This window comes from Rosa chinensis, chromosome 6 (assembly GCF_002994745.2).
Source record: "Rosa chinensis cultivar Old Blush chromosome 6, RchiOBHm-V2, whole genome shotgun sequence".
NCBI classification, from domain to species: domain Eukaryota; kingdom Viridiplantae; phylum Streptophyta; class Magnoliopsida; order Rosales; family Rosaceae; genus Rosa; species Rosa chinensis.
In genome coordinates this window covers 50,453,638-50,479,840 of record NC_037093.1, presented here as the reverse complement: position 1 = coordinate 50,479,840, position 26,203 = coordinate 50,453,638, and the positions used below count along the sequence as shown (strand labels likewise).

Genomic DNA, 26,203 nt, shown 5'->3' with positions numbered 1-26,203 from the left:
TCATGGGGAGATATCGACATCAGGGGGAGTTATGATGTCTACATGTTCGATCTCAAAGAGTGAAGGACGTGTTGTGCTCTTTTTGTCCCTCGACAGGATTATTTTTGTCCCACAGGGTTTTTATTACTTGGCAAGGTTTTTATCGAGGCAACGGATAAAGCGTCACCATCAAGTTTGAACGGCACAAGGGGGAGTGTTGAAGGAATATCGATTTAGTGTGCCTTATCAAACTAGGAGTAGCAATAGGAGAGAAGGTTCTAGATTTCCAATCCTACACGGATTGGTATTCCTTGTAACATTAGAACTAGTACTTTGTAATTCCTATATATAGGGCTCCTATTCTCAATAATATGATTACAATTCTCTCTACATTCTCTCTCGAATCTATTTTACTTAAACAAGATGAAGTTTAATCAGCTTCTCTCGAGACTTAGGCCCAGTTTCGCCCTGAGGTTAGAGCAGCTTAAGCTGCTTATTCCATAATTTAAGTTGGATGGGTGTTTGGTAAAACAAGAGGTTGGTGATTATAATCCAATCTCCCACTTCCCAATGCTATAATCCACAAGTTGCAAAAGTGATGCTTCTAGATTAAGAGATTTCAGAAGTTGAGATGTGTACCTATATTGCCCTCATCTATATCCCAACACTGCCAAAATGGTTTGAAGATGGACTGAGGATTTGATGCCTACAATCCAGCAAGTTCATGACTTCCAACTCCAAACGTGGTCAGCTTTCTTCTACAGATGCAACGAAGCTAGGAGTAAGCCGAGAAGAGCTGGAAAAGTCGCCGCGTCGAGGAACCGCGACGAAGCTGAGAATTCCCAAAAACGAAAATCATCAGAACATAATCGAATTCAGAAAATAATCACACAGGCATGTAGACCATGACGAGAAGATGAGGTTTCATACCACATGCAAGCCAATCGGTGGTCGGAGTCACCAGAATTCGCTGAAACTCGCCGGAGCAGTTGGATCTTCTCACCTTCGATTCTTCTTCATCGTCCGGTGCATGGACAATCAACGGCCACATACGTGACGGGTACGATGAGACGAAGAGGATGGTGCCCGTGCGCCGTCGTGGGGTGGCCGGAGGTGAAAGTTCCGGTCAGGCTTCTCTTCCAGGTCGGTGGCCTTCTGACTCCAAGCTCCTTCTCTCTCTCGAGCTTTCTAGGCCAATTCCTTTCCTTTTTAAAGCCAAATCAACGGACCAGATTGGATGGTGGAGGAAATTGACGGCTCAGATCACGCCACTTGATTTCTATTTCCTTAAATAAATTTTCAAAACCCCAGAACTTCGGAAAGTCACAATATATAAGTAACATCATTTTAACATAATGTCCTTTTTGATTATTTTCTAAACTCACAACACTTTTATACTAAAGTTTACCAAACACTTAAACACTGCTTTTGTACTCACAGCACTTTTAAAAGCACAGTTTACCAAACACCCAGCTACTTAATTTCACAGCTGATTATTCTCACAGCACAGCTAAAGCCGATTTTAAATTAATCACCTCGGGGCCAAACTCGCCCTTAACCATAACCAACTTATAATCTATAGTTAAATTGTACACCCTAACTATATTTTCATGGGATGATGGGTCTCCAAACTAACTTATAGTTGTAGTGTAGAACGAACAATTGCTTTAGTTGTATACCAACAGAAAGACTATATCTTGCTACCTTACACTGTGATCCCGAAAAGGTCAAGAGGGAATCTAGAACAAAAATGAAAGCAACCCACAAGAAATTGTAATTGTAATTTATACCACATGACATGATGAGCAGAACTTACTTCGGTTATAGTACAACTGTACCAGTTATTTGAGTTTTACATCAGCAGAAATACTACTTATTATACCTTAAATTGCTGGCACGATAATAATACATTTATTCACCAAATAACTAGAAACTAGAGGAAATGCAACTCTTTCAATTCTGGAGAAGGGATTTAGTTGTTACTTGTTAAACCCCCTGTTTATTTCAGCCACTTCTAGTTATGAAAACTTCGCCAACTCATTGATAGTTATTGTGCCTAACGGCTCAGAGAGGCTAGTCCGGGTCCTAGTGGATGATAGTTCTTTTGCCACATAATGCATGGTGGGTCGTGAATCCGGATTATTGCTGGTGCAGGCCAAGGCCATTGTTATCAAGGAAACCACTCGCACTGCTAATTGACTTGAAGGACACCGAAGTCGTTGGTCTAGCAGATCCTTCAAAAGCATATCTCCATTTTCCGACAGAGAATTCAGTAGCTCTCCTGGATGCCTTCCCATCATGATTTCTAATGCCACCACTCCAAAGCTATATACATCACACTTATCCGTCACTTGCATTGTGAATGCGAGCTCTGCGTGCTCATTCGAATAACAAAATCAACCAACATTTTCCCATCATATACATATAGAAAACAATAATACATGCTAATAGGCGAGTATAAACATCTGTATAAATGAAAAACAAGTTTATAAGTTTATTGAATGAGTGATACCTGGAGCCATGTAGCCATAAGACCCCGCCATAGCAGTCCACTTTGAGGAATCTGAGTTCAATAGTCTTGCTGTTCCAAAGTCTGATAGCCATGGCACGAAATCCCCATTTAATAATATGTTGCTCAAAGTTATGTCGCGGTGAACGATTTGGTGAGAGCAGTCATTATGCAAGTGAGAAATAGCATGTGCTATTCCTTGCACAATTTTCACCCTTGTGCCCCAGCCAAGTACATCTGATTCGCCCTCCACTCCATACAATACCATTTTCAAACTGCCTCTCTCTGCATATTCATACACCAAGTACAAGCACCCCTTCCAGGAACAGAAACCATAAAGTTTTATTACATTTCTATGCATCACTTCTGTCAAGGTTCTTATCTCATTCTCAAAACTTTTGCGATTCAATTCTGTAATGTCGTGACTAGAATCTACTGACATATTCAATTTCTTAACTGCAACGACTCTGCCTCTGTCCAACACAGCCTTGTAGACACTTCCAAAACCTCCTCTTCCAATGAGGTACTTTTCATCAAAGTTCTCGGTGGCAGTGATGATTTCAGAAAATGTAAGTTTACCATGTCTTTCCCAAATAATTGAATCAAAACTTTTAGACACCTTAGGGTGATCGAGTTCTCCAAGCTTTGATTTCTTGCAGAACTTGAGGATTACAGCAGATATGGTCACCGTCAGCAATAAACCACAAATGGGAGCAAGGATGCCAACAAGAATTTTCTTGTTGGACTTTTTGGGACCCGAAATGCATGGAGTTATTTCCTCTGTTTCGCCACACAAACCACTATTTCCAATGAAAGCATTGTTCGGATGCTTCTTTTGGAAAATGCCACCGGTTGGGATTGGACCTGTCAAGTTGTTGTAAGAAAAATCAATGCCCAGAAGACTAACCATTCTGGAATAGGTTGATGGGATTTTTCCAGAGAGTTGGTTATGCGAGACATTAAGAATCTCCAGCATTATAAGCTTGGCAAGGTTTAATGGTAGTGATCCCGAGAATGAATTGCTGCTTAGGTCCAACAAGTACCGCAGGTGTAGATTACCAATCTCCTCAGGTATTCCACCTGATAATTTGTTGCGGCTTATGTTCAAGCTTGTTAAGCTCTCAAACATTCCAGGGTCGACTGGTAATACCCCTGTAAAATTATTATCAGACAAATCAAGTAGCTCGAGTTTAGTCAATTTGCCTAGAACATAAGGAATAGTTCCCGTCAAGTGGTTCCTGCTGAGATTAAGAGTGAACAACAAGCTTAGATTCCCAATGGAAACTGGAAACTCCCCACTGAATTCATTAGAGCTTAGAGTTAGATACTGCAACTTTGTCAACTGGCCAAGTTCCGGTGGGATTTGACCAGAAATTCTATTTCCCTCCATCCGCATATCAGTGATGTTCTTGCATTCTCCCCACTGTGGCGACAATTGACCAACAAACTTGTTGTTACTAAGATAAATTATTGCAAGACTGGGATGAACACCAAATGCATTGCTAATGTTTCCTGTGAATTGATTCTCCTCAAGTCTGACTCTAGATAATGCAGAACATTTTCTCAAGCAATCAGGTAATGGCCCTGTGAAGTCGTTAAACTGCACTAAGAATTGTTCCAAAGAAAATCCACTACACAACCCAGGCGGCAGTTCTCCCGAGAAGCTGTTCCATGCGAAACCAAAAAATCTCAAGTTAGGACTATACTTCCCGAAATCACTAGGAATGGTCCCCGAAAACCTATTAGTGTAAACGGCAAACCACTCTAGTTTTCTGAGGTGAGAAATAGTTTTCGGCAGCTCCCCTTCAAGTTGGTTTGTGCCGACATTAAACTTAACCATGGAACTCATGTTTCCAATCTCTGGGGGGATTGGGCCGGAGAGGTTGTTTTGGGCAAGGTCCATGTATTGAAGATTTGTGAGGTTCCCAAATGTTGTGGGAATTGACCCTGACAGGTAGTTTCCCAAAAGATTCAAACTCATCAGATCTTTCAAGTTTGCCATCGCCAAGGGAATTGGGCCAGAGAAATTGTTTTTGCTCAGCGAGAGGATATAAAGTTTTGTCAACAGGCCAACTTTTGGTGGAATATTCCCATTGAAGCTATTGCCGTCCATAAAAAGCTTCTGAAGATTTGTGAGGTTCCAGAATTTCATAGGAATCGGCCCTGAGAGCTGGTTTCCCCAAAGGTTCAATTCTCTCAAAACTTTCAAGTTTCCTATCTCTGAGGGAATTGATCCAGAGAAATTGTTTTCGTACAGCCAGAGGATATCAAGTTTTGTCAACAGGCCAATTTCTGCTGGAATTTTCCCACTGAGTTTATTCTGTTAGGTAAGTCCCTCCTTAAAAGAACGGAGTTGTCTCCAGGATAAAGAAGAAAGCATGTGGGAGACAAAGAAAGTTGCAGAAAACATGCAAAAGGAAAAATAGCAGAAAGTGAAAGCAAAAAGGAAAGGTGAAAGGAGAAAGCATGCAAGGGAAAGAAAAAGAAGGAGACATGCATGGAAACATGGAACGTGAGAAAGGGAAAAGCATGGCTTTGCTTTTCATGTGTTCACACCTATGACTTTGCTTCTACTCACTGCATGGTATGTGCATGAAGTGCACTGCCTATATATATCCCCATATCGGCAACAGCAAAAGATGAGAGAGGGCAGATAGCCCAAACTCCAGAGAGAGAGAGAGCTGAAACAAAAAGAGAGTTTCAGTAGCAACTCCAAGGGTCTTCAAGATGTAGAAGATAGGGGGAGTGTGTTCAAGGGCGTGTATAGCTCTTGGGATAGAGTAATCTTCTAGGATTGAGAAAGGGTGTACAAGGGGTATCCGATTGGATACAAGGCTTGAGCTGGGTATAAACTTGAGTGCTCTAGTTGTGTATAAACTTGAGTGGTGTATCTTGTACTTGTGTGATTCTCTCATAGTGAAGATGAAAACTCTCTGAGGACGTAGGCATGGATTTTGGCCGAACCTCGTTAAAACTTGTTGTCTTCTTGGCTTGCTTATTTCTTATTTCCATCTCTACTAGTAGTACTTGCGTGACAGGGGATTAATTTCCCAACAGTGGTATCAGAGCCGATGGTTTGGCTAGGACAAGTCATGCATCCATGGTGTAGTCAAGCAAATGGTCAAGGTGGCAGCCCGAAGGTGCAATAGGTGGAGTCAGCTCGGAAAAGTTCTTAGCAAGAAGAGCGGGTCGGAGACTCAAAGAAATCCTCATCGATGGTGTATCGATAGGTGGAGTGATTCGCGAGCTAAGGGGAGCAAGGTGGACTCAGGAAAATCCTATTCAAAAGTGGAGCTGCAAGGGATCATGATATGACTCAAGGGGATGATGGCTGGTGAGGTTGTTTGTCATGGCAAGTTCTAGCACCTCATCATTCAAGGTGGAGTCAATTAAATGGTTAAGGTGTTAACTCAAAAGTGCATTAGGTGGAGCCAGCTCGAGGAAAATTCCTAGCAACGTGGAGCGGGTCAAAAACTCAAGAAAGTCCTAATCAAAGGTAGTTGATAGGTGGAGTGACTCGGAGGCTAGGTGGTGCGAGCCAGACTCAAAAATCCTAATTAAATGTGGAGTTGCAAGAGACCAAGATATGACTCAAGGGAATGATGGTTGGTGAGAGCGTATATCTCACTAAGGTGGCTCGTGGTGTCAGCGATCGTGCTTGTTCGTCGTTCATGGTTTTCGTTCGTCGAAGGTTTGCATGTTGATCGTGGTTGCTCATCATGACTTCAGGTATTGCCTCATAGTTTGAGGTGGAGCAGTTTGATGGAAAAAGGAAATTTCACTCTATGGCAAAGGAGAGTGAAAGACATCATAGTTCAACAGGGCTTAGTAAAGTGTTGAAGGGGAAGGATGTGAAACCGGAGAAGACAGCGGATAATGCAAGGAAAACTGTCGGGGATTTAGTGATCATAGCAGGTCTAAATCCAGAGGCAGGGATGCTACAAGTGTCGTAACTAGGGTCATATGAAGCGAAAGGCTTGGATTGCATTGCTGTAGCAGAAACCGATTTTCATATGGAGATGCTCTCACAATCTCCATAGGTGACACATGTTCTTTGACTGGATATTAGATTTGGGATTGGCGTACTTTGGGTGGTGTGACGATGTCCCAAAGTTACAGAGAAATTTAATATCCTTGAGCCAGTTAGACTCCAAAGGCTGCAGGGTTTCGTCAGCAGGGGGAGTTATGAAAATCACACATGGCGGTACGGTCCTCATACAGGGAGAACAGTGTGGTAGGTATCATCTGGTATGTCAGACCTTGATGGATAATGGGAAACATGAGTGCGCATAGGCGAGTCTCGTTTGCGGGTACAGCAGAGACGTCGTTGACAAGTTTCCGAGTCCAGATGATGGTGAGAAGGTAAATCCTGCTAGGGAAGAGGTCAAGTCAAGGTTCCTCTTCAGAGCCAACAGGTGATCGTTGTCTCGGGGTAGTTACACATGGTATTGGCCGATTGAATCAGGGGGAGCTAGGACCAAAAGCAATTGACTCTGATTATGTGTAATTACGCAACTAGAAGGCCAATGGAATGCTTGTGGGTATAACAAGCTGTGTCTCAGATTGAGATGACTTCAAAGATTGAAGTAGTGTTGCTGAGCTCTCCATTTAAGTCGGGAGGGGGAGATTGTTAGGTAAGTCCCTCCTTAAAAGAACGGAGTTGTCTCCAGGATAAAGAAGAAAGCATGTGGGAGACAAAGAAAGTTGCAGAAAACATGCAAAAGGAAAAATAGCAGAAAGTGAAAGCAAAAAGGAAAGGTGAAAGGAGAAAGCATGCAAGGGAAAGAAAAAGAAGGAGACATGCATGGAAACATGGAACGTGAGAAAGGGAAAAGCATGGCTTTGCTTTTCATGTGTTCACACCTATGACTTTGCTTCTACTCACTGCATGGTATGTGCATGAAGTGCACTGCCTATATATATCCCCATATCGGCAACAGCAAAAGATGAGAGAGGGCAGATAGCCCAAACTCCAGAGAGAGAGAGAGCTGAAACAAAAAGAGAGTTTCAGTAGCAACTCCAAGGGTCTTCAAGATGTAGAAGATAGGGGAGTGTGTTCAAGGGCGTGTATAGCTCTTGGGATAGAGTAATCTTCTAGGATTGAGAAAGGGTGTACAAGGGGTATCCGATTGGATACAAGGCTTGAGCTGGGTATAAACTTGAGTGCTCTAGTTGTGTATAAACTTGAGTGGTGTATCTTGTACTTGTGTGATTCTCTCATAGTGAAGATGAAAACTCTCTGAGGACGTAGGCATGGATTTTGGCCGAACCTCGTTAAAACTTGTTGTCTTCTTGGCTTGCTTATTTCTTATTTCCATCTCTACTAGTAGTACTTGCGTGACAGGGGATTAATTTCCCAACATATTCATAGCCAAGGACAAATAAGTTAGGTTGGTACAAAGACCAAGCTCAGAAGGGATTGAAGAGTTCAAGGAATTCCATCCAAGGTCTAGGTGCTGAAGCTCCCTGAGTTGGCCTACAGAGGATGGGATTTTGCCCTCAAGGAAATTGTAATAGAGGCTAATAAATTGAAGACCAGATATCAAACCAATATCTTCAGGAATTGGACCACTAAAGTTGTTCGATTCCAAATAAAGGTGCTTAATGTTGGGAAAGTTGTATGGGAATGGCCCTTGGAATCGGTTATCGGTGAGATTGAGAGATTCAAGCTTGACCAGGTTGGTAACTGCCAATTTTGGTATTTGGCCAGTCAAAAGATTTCCAGACAAATCCAGGAAGATCAGGCTCCTACATTCAGATATAAATTCTGGGAACTCTGAATCTAAATTGTTTCCATAAAGATCAAGGTACCTCAACAAAGGAAAGCCTGAAAATTTAGACCAGTCAGGAGTGTCTAAGTGGTTACCTCCAAGAAGCAAATATTGTACCTTTTTGAGATTGTCCAGCTGATAGGGAATGGTACCATTGAGATAGTTGTTGTTGAGACTTAGAAACTGAAGCTCCGTTAACTTGCCCATTTCCGCAGGCACTTCTCCTTGCAAGATATTGTTTCCCAAGTCCAAGGTGGTGAGCTTGGTGAGGTTGCCAATGGCAGATGGTATAGGCCCTGAGAAATTGTTGCCATTGAGGTTGAAATGGGTGAGACTGAGAAACTTGTTGAAGTTGAACTGTGTAAGTGCTGCAGTGATGTTGAAGTTTGCAAGGTGAATTTCAGAAACTGTTTCGGTATTGCGGTTGCAGACAATGGCAGTCCAGTTGCACAGGTTGTTTAGGTTTGTGAGCGACCATGAATTCAGAGAAGATGGTGAAGAAGTAGAGCTGTTCTTCCATTCTAGGAGAGCTTCAGCTTGTGTTCTTTGTGATGACGTGGCCTCCAATTGAAGCAAAAAGAGCAAGAATATATGAAGGAGGAGGAGACGCACAGGAGTCTCCTGAACTGCTTTCATGATCATCCAATAAAGCTGCACAGAAGGAGGAATCTACACCAGGAGATGATCAATTTTGAAGTAAGAGGTTGATTCTGTAAGTTCTCTGAATAGTTTTGAAGAGACACGAAACGACTTGGGAAATTCATTCAGCAAGTCAGTTCACTTGACCTGTAGTTTTTCTTTTGAATGCAATACAAACTCCACTTATATAATATAATATATATGAGTGAGGGCCTAGTGTTTCATGTTTTAACTTTTTGAATTTTTTAGCCAGTAAGAGCAGAAATTCCTAACCGGCGGCTATAGAATAGAAGCGGCGGCTTTTTTAAGGGAAAAGCCCAAGTCAGGGGGAGAGACCTGCTTTTAGAAGCAAGCAGAAGCTGCAGCGCTATCTACTGTAGATTAATGATACTTCTCTAATACCAGCAATTGCCCTCCAGGAAGATATCATATTACACCGGAGTCTCTTCACGCAGACACAAAACAATTCCCTGTTGCTCACTCCGATTATGAAGAGAGAACTGAAGTGACATCAAATCACTCACTCCGATTCCGATCATATCAGAGCCCTAACCACTCCGATCAGATCAGCTTCTCTATTTCTCCGATCGATTTCGCTATGGGTACTGTGTCTCAGTCTATTTTTTCTGATTGTGAATTTTTGTTTTTTTTGGTTCATTTGTGACAGGTTTGATTGATCGCAGCGAAGGAGAAACCGTTCAAGAGTATATTGAAATCGCTTGAGAAGCCGGACGGCGGCGAGTTCGGAGTACTACAGCTTGCCAGCTCTCAATGATCCTAGGGTCGGTAAATTTTTAGCTCCAATTTACTTGTGATTGTGTTTTGCGTCTGGTGACCGAGAGTGAACATTAGGAAATGAAATTGCATATGTATGATTTGTGGTGGTTTGATATGCCAAGTTGTTTTGGATCGATGATTCTGTGTTTGGAATCTTCTTGTTTCTTTTGATTCAAGAGTAATGGAATACTGGAAATGGTTGTATTAATGGCTTTGTGATTCTCTTGTGAGCGGTGCATTGTTTTACTGTTTTGAGTTTCGAGTGTGAATTTTTGTGATGATGTATTGACTCTGGTTGTATTGATGTTTGTGATGCAGATAAGCTACCGTACTCCATTAAGATCCTTCTTGAGTCTGCAATCTTTAACTGCCAAGAGTTTCAGGTTAAGAGTACGTATTTGAGAAAAGTTGTAATTTGTTATCAGCATTTAGGACCCTCTTTGTCTTTGTGTTTGTCTTTGTGCCTGTGTTTGTGTTTATCTGGCCTGCAGTCTTGAATATATGACATTGTGTTTGTGTTTGTGTTTGCTTCACTGGAAGGCAGCTTTATTCCAAGTTTTTGGCCGTTAGGGTGCTTTTTCTGCAGTTCTCTATTTGCATCAAGTGCAGTTTTCTGATTTTACGTTGTTTGCTTCTCTCTGCTGGGACTTTCTGGTTCTGAGGCCCTCCGTCCATACGCTGTTTGGTAATAGTTTCGTATGGTAATTGGTTTTGAAAGTTCTTGATCAGGTCTTACAAGTCCCGGTTTAAGTTATTGAATGATGGCACTATTCGATGCTGGAGGGAGGGCAAGCGGCACAATGCATATCTGAAGGTATGTACCTTTTTTTCCTACCGAATCATTGTTTATCGACTCCTCAACCAGAACCAAAACCCAAAACCCAAATCCTAATAAAAATGGGTGGTTAATAACCTTCCCATTGTGGAGGCAGAGATGGCCCAGGAGCTCGAAAGCGAAATTCGAGTGTGTGTTTAGTGAAGTTGGTGTTGTTAAAGAAGATGGGTTTTCGATGCCTGTGAACCCCAGCAGCCAAGAAACCTTGGGTCATTGTTTCATAGAGTTTAATTCTCCTCAGGTAGTTGCTTTATTCCTCTGCTCTGTTTTTAGTTTCAATTGTTTCTTGGGTTTGTTTAATGTAATGCAGTGATATGGTTTTTGTTTTATGGAATTGAATTTCACTTGAATTTGATAACCCAGTTGTGAAAGAATTCACAGGGATACAGGGGTTTAGTTTCTGTAGCATAGATAGAGTGCACTACATTTTGTTTCCACATTGTAGACTACAGGTTATAGTTATCAGATTGTATATGAAAACTTGCGAATGAGTGTAGAGCCTAGAACAATGCAGAGTTCATGAGACTCCATTTTATTTCGAAACAAGGAATGGGGAATGATTTCAGTGTATATTAGCTTTGTTCCCCGCAGGATGGATGAAATAAAAACAAAATGAAGTTTGAAACAAGCAATGGTTTTAGGCTTCTTGTTAGTCTTCAGTTTCCTCTTAGTTTCGGTAAAAACAGTTTTCCTCATTCATCTAGGAATTAGAATGCAAACGCGGTCCCTTTAGTTCTCTTTTGCTTAGATGAGAATAGCATGAACAAAAAGTATTGGTAAAACAGTAACTACTAGATCCAACAAGCTGTTTACTTTGTCTTCACATTATTAGAGACACTTACAACTTGCCATGTCATTAGTGTGCTACAAAGAGTAGTGTTCCCTTAGTTGCATCATTATGCAGTTTAAGTTCATAGCTCTTCCATGATGCAGTTAAGTGGCCCACCATCCAACTATATTAGTGATTCCTGTTATCTCACCTTATTTTCACCATTATAGTGTCTTGACTCCTGAGTCCTGACACCTTGTGCTGTTGAGTCCAATGGCAAAAAACATCTGAATGGTCTAACTTACAGCAAGATGTGGTCACCTGTGGCAATACTAACTAATTGCTTGGGTTAGTGTTCTTCAGGATCTAAATGATTCTGAACATATTTATCACATCTCACACCACCTTTGTCATGTTGTATTTTTTTCATTCATGAAGGGATTGGAGCATGAAACACTGATACTAGTCTCTAATATATGGGATCTTCTATTGCCATGGTACCAATTACAATAGTGCATTCATCTAGTATCTTGAGTTCTTATGTTGGCGGATGTGTTGGGATGCATCATAACATTCTGATGGTCTATTTTTATCTGCTCAAATGATCCTCACTTAACAGAGGATTCAATCTCTGCAAATCACTACGGATTCCATTGAACCATTTATATGTTGCTTGATGCTTCAACTGATTTTATGTTGCATCATTGGACAATTGTTTACCAGATTTGACAATTGGAATTCTGCTAGCAAATTTATGTTTGTAGTATTGGTTGCTCAGATATTTACTCTTTTATGCTGCAGTCCTCAAGGTATCCAGGGTCTCCTTCCTTGCTTAGTCCCGTAATAAAGGAAGACGAAGAACCCGTTCATAGTGATGAAACTAGTGCAGATGACCATGACGACATAATGCAGTGGAGTGAGCAAGAAATGGATGATGATGTAGAAGAAGAATATCATGGTCATGGTGCACAAGAAATGGAAACAATAAGAAATAACATTACTCAAAATTTGATGAATGCGCATAATAACGTGAACATTTGAATATGTTATGATATTTTTTGTGGTTACTTGATGCGAACCAGAAACCAATTGTTATTAATGTTACTAATATATTTGTATAAATTATTTTTAAAATTGTCCAATATTAATCATATGGTCACCATGATTTATAAAAATTGATAGTTAACAAAAATTAATAAGGACATAATGAAGATTAAAAATAATAACAAAAGCATTTGAACAACATTGTATTACCAAACAATCAAGACAAAATAATCTTTCATGTCTAATTTGGTCATTCCACAAATAAAAAGCACAAGCCAGTTTAAGTTTACCAAATATTTTGCCACTAACAGCTTTTATAAAAAGCCAGTTTACCAAACACTCGGCTACTTTGCTTTTCAGCCACTTATTCTCAAAAATAAGCAGAAACCAGTTTTTCTGAAAAGTTCAGCCATACCAAACATAGCCTTAATCCATCAAACAAACATACCTCGTTGCTCTAATATCCACGCTTTATGATCTGTATCTCTCGTTGTACTCTTCATTAACAATCGATAATATAAGCGTGAGGAATCATCCTCCTAGCTAGTACACTTAATCTGGTCGACTAAGTTTGTAGCATACTTGTTAGTCGCCAATAATTATATAGGTCAATTCTGTTGTTGTAACTTTCCTGAATAAGAAAATTGTTAACTTCTGGACGTTATAACCTTAGACCATGCGTGCATGTTTGTGACTAGGTTAGATCTTAATTAAGCATATAGCTAGGAAAGAAAGACCAAGCCCTAGCTTTCACGGTTTCACCTTCACCACAAAATGAACAGACAGGTCCGGCCGCCATGAACGACCTTAATCAAGCTTTATATGGTCAGGTCAAAGTTCAACCCTTGCCTTTTTCATTGCAATTACTCAATTAGTTTAATTTGCAATTATCCAAATGACTATAACCATGCATATTGTCATTATTGTTCGGAAAACAGAACAGAACAATTATTCTTAATTATTTCTCTTAACACACACACATATAGAGGGCCCTTTGATCCATTTTTTGGTATTTTATAGGGATATGGTATTATACCAACTTTTCGATCACATTTCGGCATCTCAACCGTTCAGTTTTCAGGTCTTAATGTGTATATCATTTCTGCAAATTTTCAGCCAAATCGGTGATCGTTAAGGTATCAAACTAGAATAAATCAATGAACGAACCAAATCTGTCAAACTTGAACCGTTCATACTTATAATCTTAAGTCGCCATTTTGAATGCCTTAATGATAATCAATTTGTCTGAAAATTTACAGAAGTGATCTACACATTTAGACCTAAAATCTGAACGGTTAAGATGTTAAAATATGATTGAAAAGTTAGTCTAGTGCCCTATCTCTAGAAAAGACACTTGGGTCACTCAACGATGACTCATTCGACACTTTAGTCACTCTAGTTTCAAATATATCACTTTGATCACTCAACTATTACACTGTCAATCACTTTAGTCACTTTGTTAATTTTTTCATTAAAAAAAAAAACTCCTTAGGTGACTAAAGTGATTAACAATGTAATAGTTGAGTGACCAAAGTGATATATTTGAAACTTGAGTGACCAAAGTGTCGAATGAGTCATAATTGAGTGACCATTTGTGGAATTTGTCATATTCAAGTTTTACATCAACAGAAATACTCCTTATTTTACCTTACATCTCTGGCATTAGAATAATAGATTTATTCACCAAATAGCAGGAAACTAAAGGAAATGCAAGACTGTTTCAATTTTGGAGAAGGGATTTAGTTGTTAAACCCCTTTTTTATTTCAGCCACTTCTAGTTATGAAAACTTGCCAACTTATTGATGGTTATCGTGGCTAACGGCTCAGAGAGGCAAATCCAGGTCCTGGTCAACGATAGTTCTTTTGCCACATAATACGTGGTGGGTCGTGATTCCGGATTAGTGCTGGTGCAGGCCAAGGCCAATGTCACCATGGAAACCACTTGCCCTGCTAATTGACCTGAAGGAGACGGAAGTCGTTGGTCTAGCAAATCCTTCAAAAACATATCTCCATTTTCCGATAGAGAAGTCAGTAGCTCCCCTGGATGCCATCCCATCATGATTTCTAATGCCACCACTCCAAAGCTGTATACATCACACTTATATGTCACTTGCATTGTGAATGCGAGCTCTGCATGCACATTAAAATAACAAAATCAAACAACATTTTCCCATCACATACATATATAAAACATTAATGCTAATGGGCGAGTGTAAACATCTTTATAAATGAAATACAAAGTTATAAGATTATTGAATGACTGATACCTGGAGCCATGTAGCCATAAGACCCCGCTACAGCAGTCCAGTTTGAGGAATCTGAGCTCAATAGTCTTGCTATTCCAAAGTCTGATAGGCGTGGCACAAAATCCCGATCTAGTAATATGTTGCTCAAAGTTATGTCAGGGTGAACGATTTGGTGAGAGCAGTCATTATGCAAGTGAGAAATAGCATGAGCTATTCCTTGCACAATTTTCACCCTTGTGCCCCAGCCAAGTACATCTGCTTTGCCCTCCACTCCATACAATACCATTTTCAAACTGCCTCTCTCTGCATATTCATACACCAAGTAAAAGCACCCCTTCCAGGAATAGAAACCATAAAGTTTTATTACATTTCTGTGCCTCACTTCTGTCAAGGTTCTATTCTCATTCTCAAAACTCTTGCGATTCAATTCTGGAATGTCGTCACCAGAATCTACTGACATATTCAGTTTCTTAACTGCAACGACTCTGCCTCTGTCCAACCCAGCCTTGTAGACACTTCCAAAACCTCATCTTCCAATGAGGTACTTTTCATCAAAGTTCTCGGTGGCAGTGATGATTTCAGAAAATGTAAGTTTACCATGTCTTCCCTAAATACTTGAATCAAAACTTTTAGACATCTTAGGAAGATCGATTTCTCCAGGCTTTGATTTCTTGCAGAACTTAAGGATTACAACAGATATGGTCACCAGCAGCAATAAACCACAAATGGGAACAAGGACGCCAACAAGAATTTTCTTGTTGGAGTTTCTGAGACCCGAAGTGCATGGAGTTAGTCCCTCTGTTTCACCACACAAAACAGTTGGAATCAGACCTGTCAAGTTGTTGTAAGAAAAATCAATGCCGACATGACTAACCATTCTGGAAAATGTTAATGGGATATTCCCGGAGAGTTGGTTATGCGAGACATTAAGAATCTCCAGTATTATAAGCTTGGCAAGGTTTAATGGCAGCGATCCCGAGAATGTATTGCTGCTTAGGTCCAACAAGTACTGCAGGTGCAGATTACCAATCTTCTCTGGTATTCCACCTGATAATTTGTTGTGGCTTATGTTCAAGCTTGTTAACCTCTCAAACGTTCCAGGGTCGACTGGTAATACCCCTGTAAAATTATTATCAGACAAATCAAGAAACTCAAGCTTTGTCAATTTGCCAAGAAACTGAGGGATAACTCCTGTCAAGTAGTTCCTGCTGAGACTGAGATTGAACAACAAACTTAGATTCCCAATGGCAACTGGAAATTCCCCATTGAATTCATTAGAGCTTAGAGTTAGATACTGCAACTGTGTCAACTGGCCAAGCTCAGGTGGGATTTGACCAGAAATTCTATTTCCGTCCATTTGCATATCCGTGATGTTTTTGCACTCTCCCCATTGTGGCGAGAGTTGACCAACGAACTTGTTATGACTAAGATGAATTAAAACAAGACGGGGATGAATACCAAATGCATTGGTAATGTTTCCGGTGAATTGGTTTACTTCAAGCCTGACATGTGTTAATGCAGAACAATTTCTCAAGCACTCAGGCAATGGCCCTGTGAAGTTGTTCGAGTTCACTATCAACTTTTCCAAAGCAAATCCACTACACAACTCAGGCGGCAATTCTCCAGAGAAGGTGTTCCATGCCAACTGAATAAGTGTCAAGTTTGGACTATACTTCCCGAAATCACTGGGAATGGTCCCCCAAAATCTATTAGTGAAAACGGAAACCCCTCTAGGTTTCTGCGGTGAGAAATAGTTTTGGCAACTCCCCTTCAAGTTGGTTTACGCTGACTTGAATTCATGTTTCCAATCTCTGGGGGGATTGGGCCGGAGAGGTTGTTGTTGTAAGGGTCCATGTTTTGAAGATTTGTGAGGTTCCAGAATTTCCTAGGAATCGACCCTGAGAACTGGTTTTGCGCAAGGTCCAACTCTCTCAAAACTTGCAAGTTTCCTATCTCTGAGGGAATTGATCCAAAGAAATTGTTTTCGTACAGCAAGAGGATATCAAGTTTTGTCAATAGGCCAATTTCTGCTGGAATATTCCCCTTGAAGCTATTGTCTCCTATATTAAGGATCTGAAGATTTGTGAGGTTCCAAACTTTCATAGGAATCGGCCTTGAGAGCTGGTTTCCCCAAAGATATAAATATTTCAAAACATTCAAGTTTCCTATCTCTGAGGGAATTGATCCAGAGAAATTGTTTCCGCCCAGCCGGAGGAGATCAAGTTTTGTCAACAGGCCAATTTCTGCTGGAATTTTCCCACTGAGTTGATTCGAATTCAAGGACAAATAAGTTAGGTTGGTACAAAGACCAAGCTCAGAAGGGATTGAGTTCAAGGAATTCCATCCAAGGTCTAGGTGCTGAAGCTCCCTGAGTTGGCCTACAGAGGATGGGATTTTGCCTTCAAGGGAATTGTAATAGAGGCTAATAAATTGAAGACCAGATATCAAACCAATATCTTCAGGAATTGGACCACTAAAGTTGTTCGATTCCAAATAAAGGTGCTTTATGTTGGGAAAGTTATATGGGAATGGCCCTTGGAATCGGTTATCAGTGAGATTGAGAGATTCAAGCTTGACCAGGTTGGTAACTACCAATTTTGGTATTTGGCCAGTCAAAAGATTTCCCGACAAATCCAGGAAGGTTGTTTAGGTTTGTGAGCGACCATGAATTCAGAGAAGATGGTGAAGAAGTAAAGCTGTTCTTCCATTCTAGGAGATCTTCAGCTTGTGTTCTTTGTGATGACGTGGCCTCTAATGGAAGCAAAAAGAGCAAGAATATATGAAGGAGGAGGAGACGCAGAGGAGTCTCCTGAGCTTCAGCTTGTATTCTTTGTGCTCGATCTAATAAAGCTGCACAGATGGAGGAATCTACACCAGGAGAGGATCAATTTTGAAGCAAGAGGTTGATTCTGTAAGTTCTCTGAATAGTTTTGAAGAGACTTTGGGAAATTCATTCAACAAGTCTGTCCACTTGACCTGTAGTTTTTCTTTTGAATGCAATAGAAACTCCACCTATGAGTGCCCCGTGTTTCCTATTTTAACCTTTTGAATTTTTTAGACAGTAAAGAGCAGAAATTCCTAACGGATAGCTAATATTGTTTAAGTAAAAGAGAATTCAAGAGAGATTGAAGAGAGAATTGTAGGGAGAATTGTGTTTCATTATTGAGAATAGGAGCCTTATATATATAGAGATTACAAAGTACATGTTCTAATGTTACAAGGAAATCTAATCCGAATAGAACTAGGAATTCTGGAACATTCTCTCATATTACTACTCCTAGTTTGATTAGGCACACTAAACTTATTTTCCTTCAACACTCCCCCTTGTGCCGCTCAAACTTGGTGGTGACGCTTCATCCGTTGCCTCGTTAAAAACCTTGCTCGAGTGAAAAACCCTGTGGGACAAAAACAAGCTCGAGGAGGAGAAAAAGAGTACAACATGTCCTTCACTTTTTGAGATCGAACATGTAGGCATCATAACTCCCCCTGATGTCGATATCTCCCCCTGATTGCTACAATCATGGGAGTTCGGATAACTTTCTCAATCCGATGCTCTTCACATGTTTCTCGAATGTGGATTTAGGTAACGACTTAGTGAATAAGTCTGCTACATTATCCTTTGATCGGATTTGATTCACTTCAATCTTTAGAAGTGATTGTTGTTGCTGATTATAAAAGAACTTAGGTGATATATGTTTGGTGTTGTCGCCCTTGATGAAACCTAACTTCATTTGCTCAATACAAGTTGCATTATCCTCATAAATGCATGTAGGTTCATCCGTGGTAGACTTCAAACCACAACTTCCTTGAATATATCTAATTACAGACCTTAGCCATATGCATTCACGCACAACTTCATGTAGAGCAATAATCTCTGCATGATTTGAGGAAGTAGCAACAAGGGTCTGTTTCGTAGACCTCCAAGATATCGCAATGTTTCCCATGGTAAAGACATAACCCGTTTGGGAGCGACCTTTGTGAGGGTCAGAGAGGTACCCTGCATCAGCAAAACTCATCAAAACATCATTGTCATTTTGATGGAGGGGAGTAGGTGGACTCCGGCCACCATGGATGGCGGCGGCAACATGGCCGGTAGCAATTTGCCTCTTAGGGTCCGGTCCCAAATTTCCGTCATTTCTCTTCTCTCTGTAGGGATAAAATAGGCTCATATCAATCGTACTTCTTAAGTATCGAAAGATTGTCTTTACACCAATCCAATGGCGGCGTGTTGGCGCAGAACTATGTCGAGCTAACAAGTTCACTACGAAGGAGATGTCCGGTCTTGTGCATTAAGCTAAGTACAATAATGCGCCTATTGCACTTAAATAGGGCACTTCGGCCTCTAATGGTTCTTCGTCCTCATCCTTTGGACGAAAATGATCTTTTCTGGGCTCAAGACTACGGCCAATCATGGGAGTACTCACAGGCTTTGTTTTATCTCCATTAAAACGCCTTAGAATTTTCTGAGTATATGCAGACTAATGGATCAAAATCCCATCACTACGGTGCTCGAGTTCCAAACAGAGACAAAACCGTGTTTTCCCAAGATCTTTCATCTCAAATTAGGTTCAAGTATTTAGCAGTTTCCTTCAACTCATCTAGAGTTTCAATTAGGTTCATGTCATCGACATAGACTGCTACGATTGCAAATCCGGAACTTGTTCTCTTAATGAACACGCATGGGCATATTTCATTGTTAATATATCCCTTCCCAATCAAGTAGTCACTTAGACGGTTATACCACATCCGTCCGGATTGTTTTAATCCATATAGTGAGCATTTTAATCTTATCAAAAACGCACTCCGTGGTTTAGAGCCACTTGATTTGGGTAATTGAAGTCCATCTGGAACCTTCATATATATCTCTGAATCTAGATCCCCATCGAGATATGTTGTAACCACATCCATAAGCTGCATGTCAAGTTTTTCGGAAACTACCAAACTGACAAGGTAGCGGAACGTTATAACGTCCATTACGGGAGAATATGTGATATGAGCATGATTATGCGATATTAATAACGTTAATCTCTATACTTTCTTTGTTAGTTTAGTGTATTTTCTCATTATTTACATTGTTTACTTGTTTTATAGGTATTTTGAGCAAAGAAGGAGAAAAGAAGTAAAAGAGGGATTGAAAGGCAAAATCGGCAAATCTGCCTGTGCAGATCAGTCAACTTCGGCGGATTACTGAGACCAGCTCACAACGATCCAGAGGGTGATCTTTATATTGATGGAAAGCCTTGGATGTCTAGTTTCTGAATCTTTTTACGGCTCGTTAATATCATTTTTCTGCAAGAAGTTATGGCCGATTTAGTACAGCAAGGTCGGGCAGTCCTGGAATCTGACACTTTGACGGAAATCCATGATTTGAGGCCCGAATTCCTTTTAGAAGCCCACCGACGAGTATTAACTGAATATCTCTGTTTATTAGAGATATATGACATATTTTTTTTATGGGTGAAAATTATTAGAAATCTTAGAGGAGAAGCTACTTGAATCCTAAAAGGAAAAGAAGTGAAAATTTACTGACCTAAGCAATAAAGAAGGGAGACGTTCAGTTGAGTAGAGGGTCTGCTGCACAAGAGAAAGGGGAGAACGACATCTTCTGCCATCATCTAGCCGTGATATCATCTCCTTCTTTCATCTCTATTTTTCTTTTCAATTCTCTTGATGTATGCATTTAGCGAATTCATGACTATGTCTAGCTAAATACTTTTGTAGCTAGGGGCAATTTCAAAGCCCCAAACATGTTCAATTCATATTGATGACAATTCAGTTTTTGGTTTTCTATATTATCTATTGAGTGTTTGTTTCACCGTGTCTACAAGATGAATCTTTGCTTGTTTGTTTAGGTGCGCAACTAAATGAATAGGTTAGGGTTCTAATGATAGGAGTAACACTAGATTCGTATATGTCGTGTGTTGATTCCAATTGAGTAGCAAAATGTTTTCTTGAATTACATGTGACTCAAACCCTAGGTTTAGCAAGACTACCAATGTACTTGTGACCCTAGATTTATCCAAACCCTTTTATTGCTTAATGATTTTGATATGTTAAACTTAGCGAGCTTGTGTCTAGGTTGCATAATCGGAAATAGATTAAGTGGTGAGCTTGTATTCACTTAACGAGGAACTAAGAAAGGGTAATGGGTTAATTCGAGCTTGTGAGTTAACTTTAGGTAAATTCAATTGAGAATTAAGATTCCATAACTGAACTTTGATATGATTGAGTGTGTTTGGTGGTGGAGAATGAGTCCTTAGCTTTGTTTCTATCAATAGTTTAAAGTTATAAAATCTGTTTCTGCTTTGTTATCTTTCTGTGTTCAGTTTTACGTGAATTATTTAATATATCAAATCAACTCCGATTGTTTTGAAATTTTTTATAAGTGTTATTAAATGTGTCTTTAGTGTCCTGTAAAATTTTCAGAAAATTCCATCGAGTCTAGGTTAGTTAAATAATTTATTTTCGTTAACTGTTCAGTAGCATAGTTTAGAGTAGTTTGTGACATTTGATTAGCAGTTTAGGAACAATCTTCAGCGGGTAATGACCCTTGCTTGATCACTATATTATCAACGATGATATTTGAGTGCAAGGTTTAAGTTGTGCATCTTTTAGACGTACCAATATGTCTCCTCGTAGTCTATTCCAGGGCGTTGTGAGAATCCTTGCGCCATGAGGCGGGCTTTATATCTAACCACCTCATTTTTCTCATTATGCTTTCTAACAAAGACCCATTTATGGCCAACAGGTTTTACATTTGAGGGGGTCTGCGTTATAGGCCCGAACCCCTGTCTCTTTGCTAGTGAATCCAATTTGGCCTGGATCGCATCTTTCCATTTAGGCCAATTCGCTCTTCATTGACATTCTTCGACAGAGCGAGGTTCGATATCATCATATTCTATAATTCCTTTTGCAACATAATATGCAAATGCATCATCAATAGCCCTGGAATTTCTATCCATCATCTCATGTATGCTAGTGTCATTCATGGAGATCTCTCTATTATCTGGAATTTGTTTTGACATTGGAGCGTCCCCCAATGATGTCTCTTGGACATAACCATAATCCAGAATATTCTCATGAGATGGATTATTTACATTGATGATTAATGGATTATTTTGTGCCAAACTCGCTTTCTTTTTTGGGAGAGAATCCATCAAACCTATGGGCCTCCCGCGCTTCCTGGCAAGAGCCATGGGCCTAGCCACAACGTCACCATCACTATGAGAGGGCACGTTGGCGCCATGCTCAGGTGCCCTTGAGATGGCGTCATGTCCTCTAATTTTAGGGACATCAATCCTTGCAGGCACGTTTGCAGCAGGTATGTGTGATCTCGTCACTTTAGCGATATCAGAAAACGCATCAGGTATCGATTCTGCTACGTTCTGAAGATCGAGAATTCTCCGCACTTCAATTTCGGACTGTGCGGTTCGGGGATCAAGATGAGACAGAGTGGGGACAGACCATGATAATTCCTGTCGTTCCTGTTGAACATTTATGTTCTTATCTCCCCCTAACGATGGGAAGACTGTCTCATCGAAGTGATAATCCGCAAATCTAGTGGTAAAGAGATCGCCTGTCAAGGGTTCTAAGTAGCGGACAATCGTTGGATAATCATATCCGACATAAATGCCTAATCGTCTTTGAGGACCCATTTTAGTGCGTTGTGGCGGCGCAATTGGCACATAGACTGCACACCCAAATATGCGTAAGTGTGAGACATCAGGCTCATACCCAATCACCATCTGGGACGCAGAGAAGGATTGATTGGCAGTGGGTCGTAGACGAATAAGCACAGCTGCATGCAATATTGCATAGCCCCAAGCAGAAATAGGAAGATTGGTGCGCATTAACAATGCCCTAGTGACCATTTGTAGTCGTTTAATGGCGGCTTTTGCGAGACCATTTTGGGTGTGAACATGATGTTCATCTTCAATCCCAATGGACATGCAATAATCATAAAAAAAGTCTTTGATGTAAACTCCGCAACGTTGTCTAACCTTATAGACTTAATAAGATGATCAAGGTGGTGAGCCCTTAACTTAATAATTTGTGCCAGGAGTTTAGCAAATGCAACGTTCCTTGTGGACAATAGCATGACATGTGACCAGCGTGTCGATGCATCAACCAACACCATAAAATATCTAAATGGTCCGCATGGTGGTTGAATGGGTCCACAAATATCACCTTGGATTCTTTGCAAGAATGGTATATTCTCTTTAGTATCTTTTGCATAGGATGGTCTCGATCCTAATTTTGCTAAAGAGCAGGCCTTGCAGAACAAGTGATGGGCTTTAGAAACAACCAATGAGGATTTTGGTTGAGCCACGAAGTCACAATTGACTTTAGAAGTAAAATTTGGAGACAAAAGAGCATTGGTGGCCTCAATGCCACCCTTGAGCCGCAGGGGGACGGCGGCGCCGGCCAAGGATGGCCAGTTTTGGGGGTGAACGGCGCCATGAGGCGCAGGGGCTCTTTCAGGGTCCAAAATCCGATCTTTACTTCTTTTCGTTTTGAAAAATGGATGTCCGTGCGAAGTCTTTAATATACGGATCATCATATCACGACCTGGATGTCCCAAATGGTCATGCCAAAGCCTATATGTGTCGGAATCCCATAGATCATCTCTCATAACATGATTAGATTCAATTATTCGAATAGTGGTTACACACAACCCACTAGATCGACACATAAGTTTCTCTAAGACTCTTTTATGTCCGTAGTCATTAGAGGTGATGCAAAGGAACTTTTGTCCATTCTCACAATGTGTTTCCATATGAAAACTATTGGCTCTTATATCTTTGAAGTAATAAAGTTCGAAAAATATGTCCACGACATGAGATAAAATATATCGATACTTTATTGATGATAGCCAATGATTACATCAAAGTTTTCATAGTCTAATCCAAAATAAAAATCAAATTTAGACAAATCATAGTTACTCTATCCGTTTGGTAACTCCAATCAAATATGACCAAGGAAGTAGAGAGAGATGTCGGTGGAGCGAGGCTCTCTTAAGTACCACTAATCTCAATTACTTTCCTAGACATCATACTTCATTGGATCCGCCACATGAGAAAGAGTTAATACAATTGTCATTTATTGACTAAGGCATATTGCCATTACATAATTCTTGGAAAATAAAAGACCATTCTAAATAAAAATTTGCGGCATTTTGTCTTCATAGCCAGATTTAAAGTCTTTGTGAACTCGATGTCTTGATCACCATGATGCGACTACCTTTGTAGGTACATTGGAAATTCAGGTCCATTGATCAGACGTTCCATACTAGAAATAGACACCATAAAGAGGATTCTCCCTTGATTGAGGTGCATTGGCGCAATATGCATAGTCCCTAAGACTAGTGGCGTTGGAAAGTGATGACCATGGCCAAAATTGGCTCCATGGTTTCCAACCCTTTGTCCCTCAAAATCACGCCTCCTACGGTCGTGTGATTGTCGCCTTGAGCGATTACCTTCTTGAGCATTTCGATCGTATGGATCATGACGTCGATGACGACTTTCTCTAGCCATATTACGATGCTATTGATGGCTATCTTGAAGCCTATCAATTTCTTTTTTCACAAGCTCATTGCCATGTCTTTCAGCAATGGCCATAGCTTCAATAAGCTGTTGAAAACTTGTGATCCGTCTTGCATTTACATGAGTCCGGAAAAAGTCAGAGGATCTCATAGCATAGACGGGGAAGGTATTGAGGGTGTTCTCAATCAATAGGTCTTCTGTGATTGTTTTTCCACAGAGATGCATCGTTGTTTTGATGAGGTGAGCTTCCGAATATAATTGCATGACAGTGTCAAAGTCCGAGAAGCGAGATCATTCCACTCTACTTCTAGATTCGGAAGGATGGAGTCACGAACATTGTCATATTGTTCGCGAAGCGCTTGGCGCTATCCTCATTTATGAACTCAAACTGTAGGTCACTATCCATGTGACTTTTCATGAAGGCAAGTGCCCTGGAATTATCTTTCTCAGTTTAAGGGTCTGGAGCTATTTCTATAGAACAAAGCTCTTGGATTGTATGCAATAAATCTTGGGCAGTTATGCTATCACTTTGTATCAAGGAAATTTTTTGAACCAAGTTTTTGCATGTATTCCTTTCAACTTTCCTGATGTGATCCTTGGATATGCCTATGAATAGTTTAAAGCAAGTCAAAAGTCTGTTCTCTATATAAGTGTTCAAGTGGGGTTGCTATCTCAGAACAAACCTATGCCTGGTCATTTTAAACTTAATGTTGATGGGTCAAAATCTGGAAATGGAAGCATTGGTGCTGGTGGTCTCATTAGAGACTCCTCTGGTAACTCAGGCCCGGACTTGAGAAGAAAAATAAAAATGGGCCTACATTTTTTATAGAGAAGAAAAAAAATAGCCAAAAAATATTTATAAAAAAAAAATTAAAAAGAAAAATAAATACACAATAGAAAGGGGATTCGAACATAGGCTAGGAATAACATAAAAAAAAAAATGCAACTTGCCAACTAAACCAATCTCATTTTTTAGTAAAAGACTTACATTTTATTTACTTAATAATTTTTTTAAATACCCTAAAAAAAAAAATAGGCCCCGACGAGACATTGGGCATGAGACGACTGACTCACAGGCCTCATGTTAGGTCCGGCTCTGTGGTAACTGGATTAGTGGCTTCATGTGAAATATTGGGTTTGGAGAAGTTCTGCAAGCTGAAGCCTGGGGCTTGTTTGATGGGATGAAGCTTGCCTTGGACCTATCAATCATGCATTTGGAAATTGAGTCTGATTCTACTATTTTGGTGAACCTTCTAAAGCAAGATGACATTGATTATCACCCTTTGGGAACCATGCATCTTGATCAATTGCAAACAGTTTCTGCAATATTTCAATTACTCTCAAGTCCAACATGTTCATAGAGAGAAATATGGCAGCTGATATTCTTGCTGAGGTCAGTGTCTCTAATTCTCCTGGAATTTGTCTTCACCGAAGACCTCCTGCTATGGTTACCATTACCTTAGTTGATGACATAGCTGCAGTAGCTCACTCTAGAATGTTTTCTAGCAGTTTGAGCTAGGCTATTTTTTGCTTTTCTTTCTGAGCCTTTGGCCCCCAATGTGTACACAAAAAAAATAAAAAACTATATATATATATATATATATATATATATCACTTTGTATCAACTAATCAGTCGCAAGTAAATACCTTAATTTAGTAAAGAAAGTGGCCACGCGTAGACCTTTTTCTAATGGTTTTCTAGTTTATAGGTCTTTAATGATTACCAATTTATGTTCAAATAAATTGAAGGGCTAATTACTGTTTAGTACCCTGTGGTTTTAGTCTAACATCAATTCAGTCCCTCGACTTTCAATTTCATCAAAAACACCCCTGTAATATCATTTTCTCATCCAATAGGTCCCTCCGTCGGGATTCCGTCAATTTCAGCCGTTAACTGCTGACGTGGCAGTCCAACTCAGCAAAAGTGGGACCCACATATAAGTCAAATACCGAAAATGACCCTAGCCAACAAGATATGGAAAAATCTAAAATAAACCCCAAATTTTGGGGTTAGGGAGATTCGAACCCAGACCCCCTTGCATGCAAAGCAAAAGTCCCAACCACCATGCCACTTGCACGACATTAATACATG

General features: G+C 40.2%; 2 protein-coding genes and 1 long non-coding RNA gene across 4 annotated transcripts; 1 reads left to right on the top strand and 2 right to left on the bottom strand.

Moving 5' to 3' along the window:
• Window positions 1–1,778: 1,778 nt before the first annotated feature.
• Window positions 1,779–9,054, bottom strand: LOC112169857 (MDIS1-interacting receptor like kinase 2). Of its 2 annotated transcripts, none has more exons than XM_040509766.1 (3): window positions 8,377–9,054; window positions 2,492–3,911; window positions 1,779–2,350 (listed from the first exon to the last, which is right to left on the bottom strand). In XM_040509766.1, exons 1-3 carry the CDS (start codon window positions 8,899–8,901, stop codon window positions 1,998–2,000), a joined length of 2,298 nt encoding a protein of 765 aa, XP_040365700.1. In that variant the 5' UTR covers window positions 8,902–9,054; the 3' UTR covers window positions 1,779–1,997. The 2 variants fall into 2 exon arrangements, with proteins under 2 accessions (XP_040365700.1, XP_024162688.2); XM_024306920.2 differs by having other exon boundaries at window positions 2,492–4,152; window positions 8,377–8,551.
• A 99-nt stretch (window positions 9,055–9,153) lies between these two features.
• Window positions 9,154–12,372, top strand: LOC112169861. Its single transcript, XR_002924926.2, has 5 exons — window positions 9,154–9,500; window positions 9,582–9,680; window positions 9,994–10,489; window positions 10,608–10,751; window positions 12,081–12,372. It is a non-coding gene; the product is annotated as an uncharacterized LOC112169861 (long non-coding RNA).
• A 1,725-nt stretch (window positions 12,373–14,097) lies between these two features.
• On the bottom strand, window positions 14,098–25,464 carry LOC112171511 (MDIS1-interacting receptor like kinase 2). The gene is given in 5 exon segments (XM_024308685.2): window positions 14,098–14,453; window positions 14,591–16,302; window positions 16,304–16,366; window positions 16,368–17,157; window positions 25,362–25,464. Coding segments are annotated over 5 exon segments (3,024 nt in total).
• Window positions 25,465–26,203: the final 739 nt, after the last annotated feature.

Bases quoted from the DNA above. Each gene is read 5' to 3' on its own strand.
- LOC112169857 (XM_040509766.1), bottom strand. From the start codon at position 8,901: ATGATCATGAAAGCAGTTCAGGAGACTCCTGTGCGTCTCCTCCTCCTT. The intron at 3,912-8,376 runs GTACAATATTTG...TTGTCGCCACAG, and splicing joins AGCTGGACAATCTCAAAAAG to TGGGGAGAATGCAAGAACAT. The intron at 2,351-2,491 runs GTATCACTCATT...ATGAGCACGCAG, and splicing joins TTATGGCTACATGGCTCCAG to AGCTCGCATTCACAATGCAA.